The sequence below is a fragment of the Tenrec ecaudatus genome, chromosome 8 (assembly GCF_050624435.1).
Source record: "Tenrec ecaudatus isolate mTenEca1 chromosome 8, mTenEca1.hap1, whole genome shotgun sequence".
Lineage (NCBI taxonomy): Eukaryota > Metazoa > Chordata > Mammalia > Afrosoricida > Tenrecidae > Tenrec > Tenrec ecaudatus.
Genome location: NC_134537.1, coordinates 118198047 through 118221517, shown reverse-complemented (window position 1 = coordinate 118221517; position 23471 = coordinate 118198047). Strand labels below are relative to the sequence as shown.

General features: G+C 36.2%; 1 protein-coding gene across 5 annotated transcripts in view; it reads right to left on the bottom strand.

Annotated features, from left to right (window-relative positions):
• The window catches only part of PCM1 (pericentriolar material 1), a 90373-nt gene that overhangs the window by 54224 nt on the left and 12678 nt on the right, over nucleotides 1-23471 (bottom strand). For 3 of the 5 annotated variants that reach the window (XM_075556781.1, XM_075556783.1, XM_075556782.1), the window contains exons 4-14: nucleotides 21857-22126; nucleotides 20671-20841; nucleotides 20377-20493; nucleotides 11938-12115; nucleotides 11682-11771; nucleotides 8546-8655; nucleotides 7501-7717; nucleotides 4423-4624; nucleotides 3091-3264; nucleotides 2556-2713; nucleotides 2211-2437 (exon numbers count right to left, since the gene is read on the bottom strand). In XM_075556781.1, coding sequence (XP_075412896.1) covers nucleotides 2211-2437; nucleotides 2556-2713; nucleotides 3091-3264; nucleotides 4423-4624; nucleotides 7501-7717; nucleotides 8546-8655; nucleotides 11682-11771; nucleotides 11938-12115; nucleotides 20377-20493; nucleotides 20671-20841; nucleotides 21857-22126 — 1914 coding nt within the window. The remainder of the gene's footprint in view (nucleotides 1-2210; nucleotides 2438-2555; nucleotides 2714-3090; nucleotides 3265-4422; nucleotides 4625-7500; nucleotides 7718-8545; nucleotides 8656-11681; nucleotides 11772-11937; nucleotides 12116-20376; nucleotides 20494-20670; nucleotides 20842-21856; nucleotides 22127-23471) is intronic. The other 2 variants (XM_075556784.1, XM_075556786.1) reach the window with 2 other exon arrangements.

Sequence of the window (23471 nt, the reverse complement as noted above, 5' to 3'; positions counted from 1 at the left end):
AAAAAAGATAATGCAAACATTTCCTCTCAGATCCGCAAACACTGCTGGAAAAATTACCAAAGTTCCTATCTTACAAAGGGTTTACCATCCTCATCTTCTGTTGTGATCAATGTACTGTAAAACTGAACAATGGGATGAACAAAGTGCATTTTCTGAACTTTACATACTCATGTGGAATCAATCTTTCTTTAAACACAACCAAAATGTCAATATTTGAAAATACTATTTTAATAAAACTTAAAAAGGTAGAGCTGATCTTTATTATAAAACTCTAGCTGATTTTAAGTTTGTAGACATTCTACTATTTTTATGACTATAAAAATTTACTTAGTCCATTGCTGGAATTGACGGGAAGAACTGGCATGCCAAAAAGAGAGAAGAGAATAGATCATGGTGCATTTCCACATAAAAATGGAAAATACTGAAAATAGATGCCTGAGCAACTGAAAATGGAATAAGCTAAAAAAGCAATTGACATTAATGGGAGTATAGTGGTTATAGGTTGGGCTACTAATCAAAAGGTCAGCAGTTTGAAACCACCAGCCTCTCTTCGGGAGACAGTATTTTCTACTCCCATAATTCTAGCGATAGATATGCTTGTAATATAGAAACAAAAATATGCACATTTCATAAGCAAATATGGTGAAGAAAACTGCTGGTGCCCGGTTATCAAAAGATATAGTGTCTGGGTTCTTAAAGGCTTGAAGATAAACAAGCGGCCATCTAGCTCAGAAGCAACAAAGTCCACATGAAAGAAGCACACCAGCCTGTGTGATCACAAGGTGTTGATGGGATCAAGTATCAGGCATCTAAGACCCAGAACAAAATCACACCAATGTGAAAGTGGTGGGGGAAGGGGGGATGAAATGGAGACCCAAAGCCCATCTGTAGACAACTGGACATCCCTTACAGAAGGGTCACAAGGAAGAGACGAGCTAGTCTGGGTGCAGTGTAGCACTAATGAAACATGTAACTTTCCTCTAGTTCTTTAATGCTTCCTCCCCCAAGACTATCATGACCTCAATTCTACCTTACAAATCGGATTAGACCAGAGCATGCACACTGCTACAGATGAGAGCCCGCAACACTGGGATCTAGGATAGATAAATCCCCCAGGGCCAACAATGAGAATACAGATACCAGGAGGATAAGGGGAAGCTGGGGAGAGAATGGGGGAATTGATCACAAGGATCAACATATAACCCCTTTTCCAAGGGGACGAACAACAGAAAAGTGGGTGAAGGGTGACAGATGATGACTTAAGATATGGAAATAATAATCTCTAACTTATCAAGGGTTCATAAGGAAGGGAGGGAGGGAGAGGGAGGAGAAAAAATTAGCTGATATAGATCAAGGACTCAAGTAGAAAGAAAATGCTTTGAAAATGATGGCAACAGATGGACAAATGTACTTGAAACAATGAATGAATGTATGGATTGTGATAGGAAATATAAGAGCCACCAGTAAAAGTATTATATATATATATATATACACACACACACACACATTAATGTTTAGAGGTGTTTGCATATTTGTGTTTCAAATCTCTTGTCCCTTCCCTTCAATATCCTAAAACCAACAGTCCAATCCAAATTAAGCAATCTATATTTCAAGCATGTAAACAGTAGGCATTAAAACTAAGATTTTTTATACACTTTGACAGCGATTTCAATTCTCTTATTCACCAAATGTACAGAGGCCGCTTTACCTGTGTAAAATGAAGTAGTATTTCTAAATAGTGAAAAAGAAAACATATAGGATGTTGGGTTAATTAAATGATAGTCCTTTGATACTCTGATGCAGTTAAAGAGCTGCATATACTGTATAGACATATACAGTATGTTTTATTAGTCATCTACATATTGATGTGTAACTACTTGTATGCTGAAATGAAAAATCCTCCAAAATACCGTGAAAAAAAGCTACAATACACTGATGTGAATGAACTTCTATTGAAATGCAGCCATGTTCATATTCTCTTGATGGCTGCTTTTCTGTCTGATAATTATGATTGCAGAGTCCAAAACTTATATAGTGGCCCTTTAACAGAAGTCACGTGCCGATCTCTGATGCATGGCGTGTGTTTAAGCCTGGCAAAGAGTGGTAACTCAATAAATATATACCAATTATTAAGCATATAGACATGTCTGACTTTAAAACTTTATTAATTTGACAAATTGAGATTTTTTTCCCCAAGAAACAATCTTTACCTGTACCATCGCAACAAGATCTTGTAACTGTCGAAGTTTCTGTTTTGCCGCCATAAGTCTATTGATCTTATGCTCAAATTCAGCATCCTCTGGAACCTCATCAACCACACTGCTGCGATGACTGGATAATGAAGCTCCACTGACTTCTTCTCCATCTTCGCCCTCATCCTCATCCTCACCTTGTCCAACGTGAATCCCATGTTCTCCCTCTCGATTGTATCGACAGTCTGTTGAACACACAAAGCATCAAAATTAAAATTTTAAAGATACATTGTAAAGTATTAATGAAACTCCGCTTCCCAAAAGTAATATGGCACAACTATTTATAAATATAGTCCATCATACCTAAAGGAGGAGGCATGTTTAGAGCTCTTATGTTGGTGGCAGATCTGTTGTTAATTTCACAATTAGAATTAAATGGTCTCCCATCTCTATTATTAGAAATACACTGTGCATTAGTATTACAGTTTACTTCATTCCAAGTGGCAGCTACCTGAGGATTTCTAACAGAAAAAAAAAAGAGTGAAACTATTAAAGGTTTACAACAACACTGCTGATCAAATAATTTGAAACAAACAACAATATTGGCTATTTCCCAATTTAAATTCAAATAAACCAAAAAAATGTTAGTGTATGCATGTATGCTATTTGGAAATGTTAAAATATAACAACTAAAAATAATTACACCTAGAAATATACAAACAGAAAATTACTAAGCTCCTTTGGATTCACTTGTATTTTATCACATGAACAAGTGTACTAAACTACTAGCACTCAATATTTCACTATTTGTTCAGAGAATAGATACAAATTTTAAGGGTGCTTTTTTCTAAGAAGACAGGTAAGATTACCCTGATTAAAAATAAACAATGATTCTAACCGAATGTTAGTAACAGGTTCAGAATTTTCTGGCTCAGAATCATATTCTGACTCTTCAGTTTCCTCATCTTTTGTGTTCTCATTTACAGCATCTGTCATCATATCTGATGTTTGTTCATAATAATGAACCAGTTCTCTTAGTTCATTCAATCTCTTTTGGACTTCATTTAACTTCCTGAAAAAGAAACACATCAAATATATAATATTTATGTCCATTTTAACAACATAAACATGCTATTACCATATTATACAGCAGGAATACAAATAAAATTTGGACTTGATCTAATATCCAGGAATGTATCCTACAAAATAAGTTTAATTTTAAGTATGGATTATTTGAAACCTCTTTATTCCAATTTCTTATTTGTGGTACGGAAAATGGGGGGAAAAAAACCAAATTCAATTTATTTACTTAAAAAAAATAAAACCCAAAATGCTACTGCTTGGTGACAATTCTAACTCACAATGATCCTTCAAGACAGGATAAAACTGTCTCACAGTGTTTCTGAGGCTGCAGTTTTTATAGGAGCAGAGTGTCACATTTTCCTGAGAAGAGACTGCTGAGTTTGAACTACCAACCTTTTGGTTAGCAGCTGAGCACTATTAACCACTGTGCTGCCAGGATTTCTTCAGTTTAAGGAGATACAGATTCTATGCATTTTAAGGAGATACAGATTCTAAAAAGCATAAAACCTAATGTCAAAAATATTCCTAAGTCTCTTAGTATCTATCAAAGAAGCAAAGTACTAAATATCCGATGTAAATCCTATAGCCAATTCAGTACATAACTAAGCATTATTAGAGGGTTCCCATTTTGTCCGCACCATAGAGTTCTATAAAATATGCTTATCAAAAGCTACAATTTATGTTGGTTATACTCTTACTAAATGCAGGAACCATGCTAAATGCTTTTAATCCTTAAAATGCCTTCACAAATTAAGTAGATTATTATCCCTATTTAACAGTGAAATAGAGGCCGAAGATGAGACATTTGACCTAAGCCCCACAGTCATGATATAATTTCAGGATTGTCTAATCCTAGAACCTGGCCTCTAATTCATTTGAGTATAGAAATATTTTCACTGTAGCTTCAGCAATTTCTGGGTTGTTTTTTTTTTTACCTGAAAAAAGCAGAATAAAATGCTAGTGCACAGACATTACCTGTTATGTCACATTTCTTTTAAACAAATCAAAGACACATGCACATCTTTCCTATCATTTAAAATGCATCCATCATAAGTAACTTTCTCCAAAATCTTTAATACAAAGTCAAATATGCAATCTAACCCCATTCTTAAATTCTATGTAAACAATGTTTTAAAAAATGTTTTACTGGAGTTTTTCAGTTGGATTTAGATGCCCTTCATTTTCACTTTCATTCTGAGAAACGAGAGCAGCAGTAGGATAAGGAACAGAAGATGTGAGGCTATTGGATTCTCCATTCACAACCGTTGCCAAGGCGCCAGGGGCAGAGGGAGCTGTCGATGGACTTCTTTGATCTGTACTCCTTTGAGGGGAGGCTGAAGAAGGCACAACTACGAAGATAGAAAACAACTAGTTTCCAACCAGGACCAAACAAACATGATGTCAGGCACCACTTGGGTATCACAGACATCTTCAATTAGGTAGACTTAAAACCTTAGAAATTCAAGATACAACACCCAAGTACCACAATGAAACACATCAAAATGTATGAAGAAGAGATGTTGGCACTCTATGTTTTATCCCCCTTCAGATTCTATCACTTTTACATTCTAGTCTGCGTTAAAAACAGAAAGCAAAGAAGAAAAAAGGACAGGTACCAAATTGACAATAGTTATGACATCATCTCTTGCTGGAGCAATTCGAAGAGCTCTCATAAACTTGGTTCTAGGATAACTGACCTAGACCACTATGTATAATATACATTCACAGTGAGTATTATCTTTACAGAGCAGCCCTGGCTAATAATCCTTTTGCGTATTCCAAATACACAAACCCGGAGGAAAAAATATCTGGGCTCCAAGCTGAAGCAAAAGTATTAGTGACTTGTGGTATGTACATGCATAACAATGGAATACTAGTCTAATAAAATTTTCTAGTTAAATAATAGTTGATTCTCTATAGACTTTGAACCAAATTCTAATTACTTTTCTACTCCATACATCTGCCAAAGACAAATTATGCCTTCTAGGGCAAGTAATACAGATTAAGAATCTTAGCAGTTATCTAACTCACTCTTTCAAAACTATTGTCTTCTCTCTTTCCCACAGACCATTATTATTCATTTCTAATGCCACAATTACTACAACTAGTCTCCAGTAGTGTCTTAACTCTATTCTTTAACCATTCTACCCTTTGATGTTATTTAACTTTTTCCCAGCAGGAAATGACAAAATGCTTTCTTTCGGTGTTCAAAACTGCTTCTAGGCCTTAAACACGTTTCATTTTGGAATTTTCCTTAGTTGAGTTCATGTTTGTGAGAGAGACAGAGACTAGGATGGTACGCTGGAGGAGGAGGAGACTAGCGAGAAGTCAGGGAACAATAAGGAATACATTTTTAAGCAGGAAAAAGGCATTTATGGAGAGTAAAAATAATATGGCTAGAGAATATACATTAGGGACCAGAGACGCCGCTTTTATCCCTTGCCTTTTCTTTACAAAGACACGGGGCTGGAAAGAACAGAGTGAACAGTAGGTTTTTGACTGATGATATTGAGCTTCTTTCTAGTCTCTCCTCACTGTCAATTTGATTCCTGTGTATTCCCTCTGGCAAGGTCCACAAATACAGTCACCATTTATATTGAAAAGGTATGTGCTATGAATGAAGATGTCATTGGTCTTGCAAAATTCTACCATGCGGTACCCACAGCTTCATTTCTAGCTACAAAACCATCTTGTCCAATTATTGTTCTTTGTTTCCAACTTCAGCAGGCCAAGTGTCAATAATCATTAATGCATTTAGATTACCTATTTGATCGAGCTCAGACTGAAGAAATTTGTACATTTCTTCTCATCACTAGCTTTAATGGTTGGTACATAAATTTGAGTAATAGTTGTATTAACTGGACTTCCTTGTAGGCTATAGATATCATCCTATGACAGATATACTTCAAGACAGACCTAGATATACCCTTTAAAAGTTTAGACATATAACTCATGTAAAATAAAATTCAATAGTTTCTTATTAAAAGTTGTGCAATCATAACCACAATCTATTTTAAAATATTTTTAAAATAATTTTATTGGGGCTCTCACAGCTCTTCTAACAATCCATACATCAATTTTATCACGCACATGTGATGACATCAACATTTCCAAAACATTTTCTTTCCACTTGAACCTTTGGTATCAGCTCCCTTTTTGTCTCCTCCCTCTCCCACCCTCCACCCTTTTGGCCCCTTGATAATATATAAATTATTTTTATCTTCTTATTTTACACTGTCTGCTGTCTCCCTTCACCCACATTTCTGTTACTGGTCCCCCAGGTGTGGAGGGTTGCACATCGATCATTGCGATTGGTTTCCACTCTCTCCCCCTACCTTTCCCTACCCTCGTGGCATCGCTATTCTATTATTTGTCCTGAGGGGTTTGGTTTATCTGTCCTGGATTCTGTGTGTCAAGAGCTTTTATCTGTACCAGTATTCACACTCTGGTCTAGCCAGATTTGTGTGTTTGTTTGTTTTTTTTGGTATTCATTTTATTAGTTCCCCATTCTACCGGCTCTAGCCTCCCCTGCCATAAATTAAGAAACTACCAATCTAGTTACTAGCTCTGTAGATTTACCTATCCTGGATTTCTTGCACAGAAAAACATACAAAACAGAGGCAAAACAACAACAATAATCATAAAATAAAACAGGAAAAAACTTCAATTGAAAAAAAAAGGCAATAAATTAATGGATTTTTTTTAATGGATTGTTTTAAGAGCTCTAAGAACCCCCAATAAAATGATTTATATATACAGAAAAAAAGCAATGAATATTTAAAAGGGAAAAAATGATAAAGTGTTACATTTTAACCTAATCACATCTGCATTAATCCAGTTTCCAACACACTGTCTGATAACAGGGCTACTCACAATTCTCAACTATGGACAGAGGCTTAATCTACAAGGGGACCCTGCAAATGGATCTGAGGATTTTACTTTCATCCATTTCCTTCGTGTGTTTCTTATTTCTGTTTCTCCTACTCCCCTGACTAATCTGAACATAGTTCTTATTAATAAATGCTGCATTTAAAAAAAGTCTCAAATGGCCGATTATCCTAAGGAGTGTGTAACTCCTTCGAAGTTACTGTTTGTCTATTGTGTGACTGCAAACAGCCTTGGAAGTGAGTTCAGTCCTAGACCCGAAGAATGAAAAATTCCCAAAACTTTCTGAATCTCTCTAACATTTACAGTCTCCATAACAACTAAAGCCATATTTACTTACACGAAGAATTGTTTAAATGCTGATCCCGAAGTGTGTGAAGTTCTCCAAGCAATTTGTCCATTTTTTGTTTCTTTTCCTGTAACACTCTCATTTTACTAAAAAGTTGGACTTTCTCATCAGGTAAATGTTCTGACATGGATGGATTTCTGCTTTGAGAAACCTCCCGAGTTAATGAAAGACTTTCTGCCTGTCTTCTATTATCGGGAACAGCCGGAGGCTTTAAAAAGAGAAGAAACATGAAATGCTAAAGTATAAAAGTGGCAATCTCGCCCTTTCATTTTTAAAATGCCAGGACACATTAAGTTTGTGGGGCAAAAAGGAGGGAAAGATCATGAGTTTTTTCCCCCACACACTTTCTGAAGTCCTTTCATGTATATAATAGATTGTTCAATTACTCTCCAAAGAGCTTACTACATTCTCTTTCACTCGGTTAAGAAGACATGGGGCGTATATGTATGAACTGTGAAAAGAATTGTATCAGCCCCAATAAATTGTTAAAATAAAAAAAATTAAAAAAAAAAAAAAGAAGACATGGGGCAACACATCTTTTTCAATATACTCATTTCCATGGAGGCATTACTAATAAATACTTATACATCCTTAACACCCAACAGGTTAAAAATATGCATTATTTACAAGGTCATAAGATTACAATGCTTATTAACCATCAAAATTAAACGTAAAAACCTTTTTAAAATTCTTAGCAAATTACAAGGACATATTTAAACCGAAGTCTGAAATAATTATGATCATCAACAATTTTCAGAGGAAAACAATGTGTTATCTAGTAACAGACAGAGGAGAATGATATTAATCAATTCATTCAAAGTATACTTTCTTTTAGCATCGTGTTTGTCAATGTACAGACCCCAGACCTGTAGCACTCACTACAATTACATGGGGGAGCCTACCTCAAACCTGCAAATAGCATGTAGACCCCCAGCCGATTTAACAATCTGAATTTTTAAAATAATCAGGCCAGGTGATTTATGTATATTTGAAAACTGTTCTAGATATCCCAATTACATTAAAGAAATTAAATTACCTGAGAATCTCGAAGCTGATTATGAAAACGCTGAATCAAATCATTTAATTCTTCATTTAATTCAGATGTTATACTGACTCCTGATAAACTACCTGTAGTTTCTGTCACAACTAGAAAAAAGTTAACAATCATTGAAACAAACTTTCGTGTAAATACTTTTCTATTTGAGATGCTAAAATTAAACTTTGAAGACATAAATGGAATCAAGAAAATGAAAGCTTAACAAAATTTGAAGCCGGTTAACACTCTGATTTACCCACCAACCAGCCCTTTACTGAAATGTTTCCATCTAACCTAAAAATAAATGGACGCTTGCAAGGCTTTGCTTCCACAGGACGATGCTGTGGGTTTAAATAAGAAAAAGACAAAGAATCGTCTGAGATGTGTTGAGGACATGTGTAATTGTTAACGACAGATTAGTAAATAAGCACAAGTACGCTTGCACTTATCTTCCTTATTGGGTAATACACCTCTGATTACAAGTCTTAGGTTGGGGCTAAACAGGAGGCTAAATATTAGCCTGAAAAAGCACAGCAGATTGTGACAGGGCTCAAGTTTCACCTCATCCCAACAGAAGTTAACGTCTTAGTACAGTGACTGGCAAGTTTTTTCTACAATGATCAGGGATTAAGTATGCTAAACTTTGAGGGTTAGTTTCTGTTACAACCGACACTGTAGGGCAAAAGCAGATATTGACACTAAACAAATGAACATGGCTTAATTCCATAAAACTGTATAAAAAAACAAGCAGTAACCAAATCCAGCTGGGACATAGTGTGGTTTGCCAAACCACACAGGACAGATAATTTATTGAAACAGTTGCTTGTGATACAAATGACTCTCCTTTATCTTCTTTTAAAATAAAAGGCTTCATATTTCTAAAGTAGTTTTCTGATAACTTTGTTATCAATAGCTGCTCTACTATTCTGACAACTCACCATTATATACACTCCCAAATCTCTCTCTCTCCAAGGGAAACAAGCTCCAAACTGGATTTGTTATAAAGAAAAATTCCAGCTTTCCCCACCAAGAAAGCAGACTTAGAATTCCAGGGCTGGATGACATCCTGGTTACCGAGTTCAAACTCTGATGTTGCAAACAAAGAAATTACAATCCAGATACCTAACATACAACTTCGCTAAGGTAAAAGGAATAGTCTTTCCCATTACAAGCATACTTTTTTTTTGCTCACAAGAGGACTTCAAAAAGTTCATAGAAATATGGAATAGAAAGACAATGGAATTTTTCAATGAACTTTTGAAGCCTCCCTTTGTACCAGAAAGGTAGGCATTGTAATTCTGTTTCTTATCAGTACAGATAGTGCTCGGGTATGAATGAGATCTATTACTATATCTTTAAGAATTTGTAGGTTAAGTTTTAACAGGTGCATAAAGATGTTATTTAGCCTTTCCTTAATGCTAGAAAAGGCACCCTGATGGCATAGTGGTTATGCACTGGGCTGAAAGACACGGCTTTCTACTTCTATAAACCGTTAACAGTACAAAACCACTGGCCACTCTGCCATGGGAAAAACAGAGCTTTCTACTCCCATATAGAGTGACAGTTTTGAAAACTCACAGGGGCAGTTCTACCCTGTCCTACAGGGTGGCTATGAGTCAGCATGGACTCAAATGGCAGTAAGAATTAGTCTAAGGCAAGAAAGCAGCCCTAGTGGCACGGTGGGGTACCAACCACAAGGTCAGTGGTTCAAACCACAAGCTGCTTAATGGGAGGAAAATGAGGCTGTCAGCTTCTGTAAAGATTTTCAATCTCAGAAACCCAGAGGTACAGTTACACTCTGCCCTACAGGGTCATTATGAGTTGGAATTGACTTAAAAGCAGTGGGTTTTTTTGGTTTTTGTTTTCTGTGCAACAAGAACAGCAAGTGAAGGTGATTATAATGAATCTGTTGCAAATATGGGTTGGTTCAATTGTTTCAAGGTAAGGGCAAATTTACCTAATATTAAAAATCACACAGGAGTGATCTAAATCGAAAATAAAACTCCAAACTCATTGCCATAGAGTTGAGTTTGATCACAGTGGCCCTCTAGGGCAAAAGAGAACTTCACCTCTAGGCTTCCAAAATTGTACATCTTTACAGGAGCAGAAAGCCTCATCTTTCTCCTGCAGAGCAGCAGGAAGATTCCAACTGTTGGCTTTTCAGCAGCCTAACCCACAACCCAGCAGAGTTCCTAGAATATTAAGAGTTCCTTCTCTATAAAATAAGAATGAAAGCTCTAGTTACTCAACTGAAATTCCGTATGATCAAATGAGGTGATATAAATGTAAATACACGATTAGCATAAGCAGCTAAGAAAAGACTTTCAAATCTAATTTTCCAAACTTGGAAAATATTCAGAAGGTTTATCACTAAACTAGTACTAGTTATGATGTTATATTTGTTTTCTAAGTTATTTATATCTTCAATATAAGTCTAAAAGCTAATGATACTTTACACTTTACAAGGGCGATATACCAAAATGTGATTACTACTGTTAATAATACACTATTAACTACATACTTTTACAAAGTCTAAGTTATTTCAAAGTCATAAAATTCTTTATAAATTAGGTGATAATGATCCAGGCCAGAAGGAGGTGTGGGCAGGAGGGTCAAATGAGGATCATCTCTGTGAACTCAACCCCAGTGGCAAAAATGGAGTGTCCAAGAGGAGAAAAGTTATTAGGCCAGGAGGGTGGTGACAGACTGTTTTATTGAGTTTTAGTAAGTAACTATTTTATTTTCAACTTAATGAGAAATTAAACAGGGTTCAAAGTAATGAAACTACAAAATTTAACTCGATACTAAAGAATTCAAAACATTTTTACCTAAATGACATAAGTAGCATGAAGAAAGGAGGAAGCGAGGACTGTTTATGAGTCTCAGGACAACAGTATGGGATCAGTGTAGTTCCAGGGAGCTACCATATGTAACTGAGGGTCTAAATGAAATCCCAGAAGTCACTAATGTTCTCTAAATGGATGCATCACTCCAAAGGTTTAACTCTAACCCTTTCTTGAGGGACAAGCAACAATTCTACATTAATTAAATCTTTTTAAAGCCAAAAGATGAATAAAAGGGTCCAGAACTCTTATCAGTCTGAGGTACAAAAACCCCTGCAGCCAGTCCTTTTTACCTCTTACAGGTTCTCTCTGATGAAAAGGAGAATGCGCTGGTTGTCTGCCCGGTATAGTCTGATGGTCAGAGGTTCTTTCTGTGGCCTTTTCTGCATAACCAGAGAAAAGCACAGGATAAGATAAGCCTCACATGTAGGTTTCTAAACTAGACAACAGTCAAGAACTGCTGAGCTAATAACAAGCATCTACTTGTGCAAGACACCATTATTCATTGAGCCTTGCTTATAAAAACAAGATTCTAAGACTGTGTCATACCAGAATCATCCATCACAGCAATGGCCTGCTCTGCTTTATGCTGCAGAGCCAGGAGAGCAGCCTGTCGTCCCTGCAGAGCTCTCAACTGCTCCTGCTGCTGCAACATCCTTTTCAACAAATCATGCTGTTTCTTCAAATTTTCTATCTCTTCCATAGGCTCCTGCTGAGGATCCCTAGCCTGGAAAAGAAGACCAACAACACTTCTATCTGACTAATGGATAATAATAAATTAGCATTAAATACACAGTCCTAGACATAGTTCCAGTGGACTTGAACAATGACCCAGCAGTAGCCTTATCATGGTGTAAGAGCTAATTTCATGATGAAACACCTTAAAAAATGTTCTAGCATGAAGAGAAATTCCAATTAAAAGCTTCACAAAGAAAGATGAGACTGTTAAGACAGTAAATGGGAACACACACACACACACACACACACACAAAAGATCCAGACTCTACATAAATGTGAAAGCAAAATATACCTGGTTAGTGCCCTGCAAGTCTAAGACCAGATGTGAAGACACGTCTTGCTTTACACCTAGAAGTGATGTTTAAAACTGTACACACACACTCTTCCAGAAAACAAACTCATGTCAGAACTTTTTATCATTTTTAATAAAGATCAAATTTTAAAAACATTTCAAATGATAATCTTATGTAAATAGGTTTTAGTGCAATCATGAATATAAATATGAAGTGCACATATAAAGTGTCAAAGATTTCATTTATTTTAAAATTTTTAATAAATCCGGGGCTCTTACAGCTCTTATAACCACCCATACATCAATTGCATCAAGTACATTTGTACATATGTTACAATCAGTTTCAAAATATTTTTTTTCTGTTTGAGCCCTTGGTATCAGAGCTCCTTTTTTCCCTCCCACGCCCACCCTCATGGACCTCTGATAAGTTATTATTATTTGCACTTATTACACTGCCCACTTTCTCCCTTCGTCCACTTTACTGTTGTTTGCCCTTGGGGAGGGAGGGATTATACATCGGTCATTATAGTCAGTTTCCCGTTTCTGCCCTTTCCCCCGACCTTCCCTCATTGTATCACTAGAGAGATTTCATTATTACTGTGTATACTCGTATATAAGCTGTGTTTTTTAGCATATTTTACACGCAGTTTTTGTGGTAAAATTAGGTGCTTCAGCTGATATACAGCTCGGCTTGTACTTGAGTACATATGGTATCTTTTCTCTTGAATATGCCCAAAGAGCTGAATGTGAGGCCACAAATAGAAGTAAAATTTTCCAAATTCCTTCCACAGCTAGGTTATCATTTTGCATTAAAAGTAGGAGAATAGCTTAAGTACTACTTATGAAAAACTATCAAATGCTAAATACTAATCTTAAAATTATTCAAAATATAATCCCACAAGAAAAAGTGAATTAAGCAAAAAGACACATTTTAGTATCTACAAAATAATTTTTAAAAACTTTAAGCCAGATTATGTATGTAAATGTACATAATGCTATTTTCATCATTGATGTGTTTGGAAAAACCTTTTAAAGTTCACTAATTTCAACTAATATCTTTATAAATTTTAAAATAAAATGAGGTTTGTCATCAACCTGGAACATTTATTATAATTAATCAATTTTATGTCGACATTATCTTCCAATATTAGTTAGGGTTATGTAGATTTTAAATGAATCTCTTCAAAAGTTACTAAGGAGAATAAAGAAGTTCAGTAATTGATTTTCAGAGTAGAAATACACTGACCTCCTTCCCCCAGGCTCCTTTTATTCTTGAACAAATTACAGAAAACCCAGGTGGCTCAAGAGAAATTTACTTCTGGGTAACATCGCTTACCTATGGTAGGCAAAAAACTCTTTAACCCTACAAGTACTCAGTATCACGAGTAAGACTAAGTCATTGTGATACAACTGTACAATGTGAATTGCCATCAATAAAATCAGTTAACTAAACAACTAGTTACCTAGCACAGAATGCAATTTTCAAAGGAAGATCAAATAGGAAGTAGAATACTATGTGATGTACTCAAGAGGCACCTAGTCATTGCTATCTACTCTGGACTATCTCTACACTTCATGAGAGACCCTATCTGACTTAAGCTACTCCTTATTGGAAGGTCTTCTGTGTCTGCATTTCTAATAAACTAAAGTCCCCTATCAAATAAACCATTCATTTCTCTCATCCTATACAAGTGACATTTCCTTAACAAGATGTATCTTCTTGTTTCTAGTTTATCTGAAGACTCTATCTTGAAAAAACGTGGGGTGAGGGAATAACTATTTATAGTTATAAATAACATCTCACAATCTATACTCCTCAAAGGTGAGCCATATTGAGTGGGACAAAAACCATGATTGGGTATAAGTAAGGTAGAGTTGGGGGCAAAAATAATTAACAAAAACTATTAAAAATTTAAAATATGCCAATAAGACTGTACAAAGACTAAAAATTCAGAAATAATATTTCTTAAAATATTAAGTATTACCAGGTCTACATCTACCCTTCAAGCACATTTTTATTTAATTTCCTTTTAGTACCTTCACCTACTATAATTTTTAGTGTAGAAATAAAACAACTTAGGCATGGAATCCAGAGTTTCATAAATTTACTTGCAGAAAACTAAATTCCTCTAATAGTTATTCAGGGGTTCAAATACATTTTTACAGGTTAAAAAATACTTCAGACAATATGCACTCCAGTCATTTCAAATAAAAGGTGAGAAAACTACAAACCCAATAAATACAGGGCTGTGACTTATCCAATAACACAGTTATGGGAAATTCTATTTTCCTGTGTTCTAGTGTAGTATTATTTGTACCATATTGTCTGCCTCTAGAGATCTGATGGAGTAGTGTTAATGAGTTGGTTACGAGCCACATGGTTGGCAGTTAGAAAGCACCAGCTGCGCAGTGAGAGAAAGATGGGCTTTCTAGTCCCCTAACATTACAGTTTCCAAAACTCACAGGGATAGCTCTACCCTGTCCTACCGGATCACTCTATGGGTCAGTATTGATTCCACGGCAGTGAGTCAGCCTCCAAACTCACTACCTACTACTTGTACCTGGGATTAGTTTAAACACAAGACACAAATGACATAATTGGTATCCTGAAGAAACAGAGTCTATTTGGGAGACATGGATAACCCATATAAATAAAACTAAAAATGATGAAAATAACAAATAAAAGTTATATAATATAAAGAGCTTATACATTTTCTAAGAGCTGAGAATAGGTAAAAGAGGGTTTAGAAAAACAATGAGTAGTCAATGAAATAAATGCTTTTCTTGTAAAATCAAATAGTTCATAAAATGGACTTAAACAGTTCTAGAACATCGAATCATCTCAGAGTATGCCATAGTCACAAGGCTGTTTTCCGCTCTGAATCTCAGATAAAACTGCAATCCCCCACCCCCACCCCACTCTTCTAACAGAATAAATACTACATGTGGAAAGACCTCTAAAGAGAGCATGGAGGTAAGTAGAAAGAATAACAGATGCTACACAACAAGGACAGAATAGAGCCACTTGGTGGGAATTAAGACTTTCCTAGGAAATTAAAGTCTTTCTATGAATACAATTGTGATAAGGCTACCCTACAGTGATTTAAGAATCAAAAGATTAAAGAAAATCAATCGGAATAAATTCCAGGAAGAAAGTTCAAGAGAGAATATTAATCAACGAGGATACTTAAAATCCCAAAAATAAAATTTTAAAAATACTACACCTAAAATAAGAAATACATCATGGTAATTATCAACTGCTAAGATAAGAACAAAGGGTTCCAAAGAAATGTTAATTTTTTGCTTCTTAATTCTAATTAGATTTTAAATTTAATTTTATTATTATTTCTTTACTTTTTTTTCCCCACAAAAGAAAGGCTTGTAGTTCGTTCAAGGATAGTTTGCTGGCCCTTAGGAGCGTTTTCCAGTCCAGTCTGTTGGGGCACCACGCCCTGGCCCCAAAGTCCACTTTCAGCATTCCCTGGGGACCTTGCCACTCCATTCCCTTGCTGTTCCACTGCACTCCCCCAGTGCTTTGCCTCGGTGTGGTGGGATCAGGTCAGGTGCAATTCCCACACTGTATCTCCGGTGCTGTCCCATGTATCGCCCTTAGTCACTGAGGGGCATCATGTCTATTTCTTTACTTTAAAGTAAGCAGCTGTTTTATTTTCCTCGTCTGTTGAATTGGGGCACTTATTGCATAATATTCCCTGATAAAATCCTCTTAATTGTACCTTTAAACTTTTGTGAGAGCCCAAAATTGCGGGGGGGGGGCGCGCGGGGAGGGTACCTACCAAAATATTTAATGTTCATTTTCATGCAGCTATAAAAAGAAAATATAAACTATCTATAAACAGGGGAGAAAAAAGTAACTCTAGATAATCCATCAGTAATAAGCATAAGTTATTAGTCTTATCTGTACTCAATTATTAAAAATAACTTGTTCATGCCACATAACTAAAAGCTTTTTTCCCCAATCATTTTATTGAAGGCTCATGCAACTCTTACCACAATCCATCCACACATCCACTGTCAAGTACATCTGTATATTTGCTGCCATCATCATTCTCAAAACATTTTCTTTCTACTTGAGCCCTTAGTATCAGCTCATTTCCCCCTCCTTCCCCTACACTCCCCCTCCCTCACAAACCCTTGATAATATATAAATTATTATTTTTTCATGTCTTATACTGACCCATGTCTCCGTTCACCCACTTTCTGTTGTCCATCCCCCTGGCAGGAGATCACTGTGTGATGAGTTCTTCCTTTCTCCCCCACCTTCCCCTTACCCTCCTGGTATCACTACTCTCAGTATTGGTCCTGAGGGGTTTATCTGACCTGGATTCCCTGTGTTTCTGGTTCTTATCTGTACCAATGTACATCCTCTGGTCTACCTGGATTTGTAAGGGGAGAATTGGGACCATGATAGTGGGGGAGAGGAAGCAATAAAGAACTAGAGGAAAGCTGTATGTTTCAATGGTGCTATACTGCACCTTGACTGGCTCATCTCCTCCCCACGACCCTTCTGTAAGGGGATGTCCAATTGCCTACAGATGGGCTTTGGGTCTCCCCTCCGCACTCCCCCTCAATCACAATGTTATATTTTTATTATTTGATGCTCAATACCTGATCCTATCGATACCTCATGATCACACAGGATGGTGTGTAAAAGCTTTTTTACAAATGCTATTTCTATTAAAAGGTTTCTAAGTAAAACTACAAAAGTGGTTATCATTAAACTTTCTGAGTGCCTCTAATCTATGTTGTTTTCCAAACTTATGTGGCCTACTATCCTTTTCTGAAAAACTACTTGGCACTCCCTGGCACTTAAGAGATTTTTGCACTATAATGGACAGTCCAGGAAAAAGTGTAGGTAGCAGCCCCTCTGGATTATTCCAAAGGGGCCCTGGTGTGGTGCGGTTATGAGGTGGGCTGCTAACTGCAAGGTCAGAAGTTTAAAACCACCAGAAGTTCCATGGGAGAAAGATGAGGCCTTCTCCGCCTGTAAAGAGTTACAGTCTCAGAAAGCCACAGGAACAGTTCTATCCCGTTCTACTGCTTTGAGTTAGACCCCACTTGATGGCAGTGAACCTGTTTTTTTTCCCTAGACAGATCTAGCCTACCCACACTGGGCAGCATCACCCACTTCAGGAAACACCGCCCTAATTAAAATGATAGGAAACTCAAAGAAAAAGCATTTTGAAAACTGAAGAAAAATAAGAACACACAATAATCAATAAAATAACTACCTTTCTTTTAAAAAAATTACAAGAATAGAAATTATTTCCAATAGGAAAAAATATATAAATCAAATAATACACTAAAAGCATTTTATTCTTGAAGACGAGAGATTACAGCTTGTTCAATTTTTTTCTTTTTAACATATAAACTGACTCAGGAAATAAGACTAAAATTTAAAAGCCCTAAATAGAAGTTCTTTGTTTAATCTAAGGAGCCCTGGTGATATTATGGTCACGCATTGGGCTGCGATCCACATGGTTGAAACGACCAGCAGCTCCCATAACAAAGACTAGACTTTCTGCGTCTATGAACAATTATAATCTCAAAAACCCACAGGGGTCAGCGAGTCAGCATTGACACACTGAGTGACTAATTTTAATCTACATCAGCAACGTAAGGCAAAGGATGGGTGGTCAAGATTCAAAACTGTTGAATTGTGAGCTGTCAATAGTAAAAAAGAGGATTTGTCAATTCCTTTAATATAAATATTAACAGCCACCACATGTAATCCATGAACAGGTTTGTAAGAAATTAGGAAGAAAGAAAAACACTGAGAAAGTATCTTTTTAAAGCAAATTACATGTAATTCTACCCTTATGGATGTATACACATACATTTAAGAGTGACAGCAACTCAAGGAAAGGAAATAAAGGGGAAATGAACAATAAGAAAGCCTCATTTAAAGACTTCCTAAGTTAATACTGTGCAGTGTGCCCTTGGAGGACAATTTGAGTCTGGGATAGTATTTCTTCTCTGGCATCAGTTCCCTAGCATTTTGAGGTTTGTCACCTTTCCCTTTTGCACTTTTAGTAACACCAATGCCTGAAACTGTTCTTGTGAAAGGGATTGCCCTAGTGTTACTTAACGCACAGCCAAGTTCTCAGACTGAAAAATGTCTATGAATTTCTTAACACAAACACCTGTTTAGTAGATAAACCAGTTTGCAAATAAATATGAACAAATCGCGCCAGCTCACCTTTTTGTCTTTAACAATCTACCCATTCATTTAGCAGAACACTTAAGACATGTTTCTATAGGACAGATTGTTGCTTATTATAATCCTAAGCTATTTCTCATTTTACAGTCATCTTAAAATGCATTCCAATATTTATTCTGTTACATATTATTAATCATTTTCAAAATGTCATAATTCTATACCAGTCCATCCTAACCCCCACCCCCATCCCCAAAGAATGCCTTAATCTCTTATCATCAACCCTTCCATTTCTGCTGGGATAATATGTGAAAAGAAATTACTCTTCAGCATCACCATAAACAGGAAAATAATTTGAATTCATTCCTAAAAAAACTATCAATCCCCCTGAGCAAACTCTCGCTAAAAATGACAGAAAAATTCAAATTTCTTGTTCAAAAATTAGGAAAGGTAGGGAAGAGAAAGGAGGCAGATACAGGTCTATACTGAAAGGAAACAAACCCTCAAATTCCTGATGCTGGATAGTATTTCAGAGTACAAATCAAAACCAAAAGACATGTACTGTCAACCTTTAAATAAGAGGGTAGCTTTACACGTTTACTAATGCATGGCTATCTTGATTACCATTCAATCTATAAACATTCCCCCTAAATTTCAGGGTTTTTTCTCAATGGCAGTATTTTGGCAGAGCTCATGTTCCAGAATCAGAAAATTTACCATTTTTCTTACTGTCATTGGCGCCTAAGGCAAATGTTATGCTGCTCCATTTTCTAGCCATGCATTTTAATTTTTTAGTCTTTGGCTTTTGTCAGAGCTCTAAGCCACAACCTAAGATATAATGTGTCTTCAACTGCAAATGAACTTGGAGGCTTTTGTCAATAGATAATATGGGAGGCAAACTCTCATGAGCGTCAATACAGGGGCCGGCAAACTTTTGAGACAGAAGAGCCAATCCTATACCTCAACAATCTGAAAATGATAGCCATCAATAGATTTTTACAAACAAATAAAATCACCTTTACCTGAATAATAAATAGCGTTTACAATTTTTATAAATCAAACTATGATAGTTTTATTTTCATATGCAATTTTACTTGAGTCATATATGGGAACCGAAGCAGCCGCATATGGCTCAAGAGCCAGTTTGCCGACCCGTATATACTTATATATCATATACATGTGACAAATTTTAGCTTTCCTGTATCTTAAAATAGATAAAACTCTGCATAATACGGGGAGGGAGGGGGAAAAAAAAGAGGACCTGATGCAAAGGGCTTAAGTGGAGAGCGAATGCTTTGAGAATGATTGGGGCGGGGAATGTATGGATGTGCTTTATACAATTGATGTATGTATATGTATGGATTGTGATAAGAGTTGTGTGAGTCCCTAATAAAATGTAAAAAAAAAAGAATGACGAGGGCAACAAATGTATAAGGGTGCTTTGCTCAATTGATGCATGTATGGATTGTGATAAGAGTTGTATGAGCCCCAATAAAAATATTTATTAATTAAAAAAACTCTGCATACTAAAATAAATTAGAAACACAATGTTCTGGTAAGCTAAAGATCAGACATTATCAGTGATTTCAAATCAATCATTAAGACTAATTGTTACTAAACAAAACTTAAACTTCCATGTTTAAGATTTTACACAACATTAACAATTTGAGGGTTTCTTCCCTAGAATATTTGTCATTAAGGAAGGTCCATAAAAGATCATCTTGAAAATTAGAAAAATTTAAATCCTCATTTCCAGCATGTTAATTACCAAAAATCTGCTTACCGTGGTATCTGAAGCCTCAGACTGCACATCTATGTTTAGCGATGTGCTCTCAGCTACAGAACCAGATCCCACAGCTGAATCTACAGTCCGAACATCCTCCTCCTCATTTTCTCTAGCCTGAAATATTTTAGTGGTATAAATCATACAACTATTAAAAAGGGCAATAAAATGTTATAATGGTTGGCATGATATTTTTAAGTAGACTCCTTTGGGGTGGTGGCATCAGAATGTCATTATACACTAGTACACAAGAAAAATAACATCATATTATTGTTAAAATGATATAAAACTTACAAGGATTTTTTGGAGAAATTTCATATATGACTTTTCTTGTTCTTTAAGATGATCTATAAGATGAGTAAGACGTTCAACATTGGCAGATCTTTCATTTTTTTCCACAAGATCTTCCCGCATGGAACTAGCCTTAGTAATATAGTCACGAATTTGGACGAGCCTGCTTACAATCTACAGATGTAGAAGGGAAAGAGGGTAAGCACAGAAATATAAAATATATAAAAGAGCATAATTAACATATTCAGAATAGAGCATTTACAGACTTAATAAGCATTTACAGACTTTGTACTTCAAAGTCAATAGCCAAAAATACCTCTAGGTTTATTAAGTAAATGCTCACATACAGAAAATTTGAACCAAATTAGAAGTTAACCAACACAAAGATGATAACATTAAAAACTCTAAGTTACCAACAATTTAAATGTTTCAAATTTTAATTTTAGATTAGCTGAAAATTTTATTTAGATCTGTAAACCAAACACTGTTTAAATAACTTTCTTTCAAATGTTTATATTATATACCATACATTCTCATGTATAAGTTGAGTTTTTCAGCACATTTTTAATGCAGTTTTTGTGGTAATATTAAGTGCCTCGGCTGATATTTGGGTCGGCTTACAATCAAGTATATACAGTCTAAGTTATTTATGATACTGAAAAGTACTATAAATTACTTTTGAAAGTCTTTTAAAAGTATTAACATCACTAAAAAAAAAATTCTTACAATTACTACCTTGTTGCTCATTCTCCTTTATGAAAAACTCACGTTATAGTATGCCAGAAAAACAGAAGCCAAAATTAATTTGGCCATGTCAGTTCTACAATTATATCTGATATAAAAAGAAGCTTACTCTATTTGGAATAAATCTGATACATTAATGAAAACCTTACCTAGGAGCACTGGTGGCAGAGTGGGTTACAAGTCGGGCTGCTAACCATAAAGTCAGTAGTTTGAAACCACCAGTTGCTCCACAGGACAGATACAGCTTTTTACTCCTGTAAAGATTTACAGCCTTAGAAACCCAAGCCAGCTCTACTCTGTCCTATAACAGTTCCTATGAATCAGAATGCACTCAATGACAATTTCATTAACTAAAGTTCCTATGTGTATAACCTAACAATGTTTTTAATGTTTTAATGTTTTCTGCTTGGTTAAAAAAAAAAAAAACCCTCACAAGTGTTATTACCTGGCTGCTCTCCATTGCAGGCTCTCCTCTCCCATCTTCTTCAGAGACTTGACAGTTTTGTAAAAGGTCGTTACTTAAAGCAGAGGCAAATAACTCTTTACATTGGGCTGATCCAATGGTTTCTCTCTTTGGAGGACTTGTAGAAGCATCTTTGCTCTTATTAGTATTGATCTGCATAGGCAAAAAGTTGAAGGGCTTTCGGTTTTCACTAAGCTGACGTTTGTTGTTAGCAGCTGTTGCTCTACCTTGAGAGTCACTTCCAATGCTTCTCTATATATGAAAAAGAAACCAAATCCCACAAACGTTAATTTTTAATGACACTTAAATCCCTGTTCAATTTCACCATCACTTATCAATCAGGATAAACGTCGTAGTTACAGATCTACAAAATCCTCTAGGATGCTCCTTTGTCTTTCTAAAAGGAGTCCTGGTTGGGCAGTGGGTTGAGTGTTGTGCTCATCACTGAAACATTAGCAGTTCAAACCCATCAGCTATGCCCAGAGGAAAAATATAAGGTCATTTGCTTCCATAAAGATTTACAGCCTTAGAAACCCTGTTGAACAGTTGTACTTGTGTCCTATAGAGTGACTGTAAGTGACAATTGATTGACAGCAGATTTGGTTTTGGTTGTTTTTCTACCCTAAAACTGGCAAGAAGAGCACTTCAGAAAGCTAAGGACCATGATGTAGCCAGTCATGCATACTCACTGGAGTCCCAAAGACTAGGGAACTCTGGACATCGGAGTGCTCTTTTTGGGGCTTCCAGGATTGATGAGATATCCATGCAAGGAGGTGTGGCATGTCCCTAAGAACAACCAAGTCTAGTGCATGGACTGTTCAAAGACCTCACCTGATTCTATCTCTTGCCTTGTATACTTTCTGATCCTATTAACCAAGTAACTTTAAGTATGAGTATAAGCAATAGTCCCTACAAAAGTGCAAGTCATTATAACAAAAATAATGAAAACATGGGAGCATTGAGCCAGCAGAGGATGGCACTGCAATTTGAATTTGTGGAGAACCAGCATTGAGTAACTGATGGTCAGGAACACACTGCACTGGCAGTCAATGAAGGATAGTCTTTCTACCTTATAATCTAGTCCTGGGTGGGTGGGTGGGGGGGCGGGAGACTAGAGAGAAAGAAAAGGGAGAAAGGCTGGAAAGGAGTTGTGCAGATTCTGGGGCCCACAGGTGATCCTTAAAGACCTGGTCTTGAGTGGCCAGGGAGGTTTTGACCTAGCTGGAATGGCTGAGTGAGGTCTGTCCTAAATGGCTGGGTAGTGTTAGAGGAGAGGATTTTCACAAAAACGGCTAGATGAAGAATGAAGATGTGGAAAGGTGAGGCCTGAATCCACTTCTGGTTAGGAACCTCATGCCAACAATGGCTACACAATATAAAGGAGGGGTTGGCCTCCCTGGGGGGGCGGACAAAAGAACAGTAGGTGAAGGGAAATATCAAACAGTGTAAGACATGAAAAAATAATAATTTATAAATTATCAAGGGTTCATGAGGGAGGGAGGGAGGGGAAAAACGAGGGGCTGAAAAATGCTTTGAGAATGATGATGGCAACAAATATACAAATGTGCTTAACACAATGGATGAATTGTGATAGGAG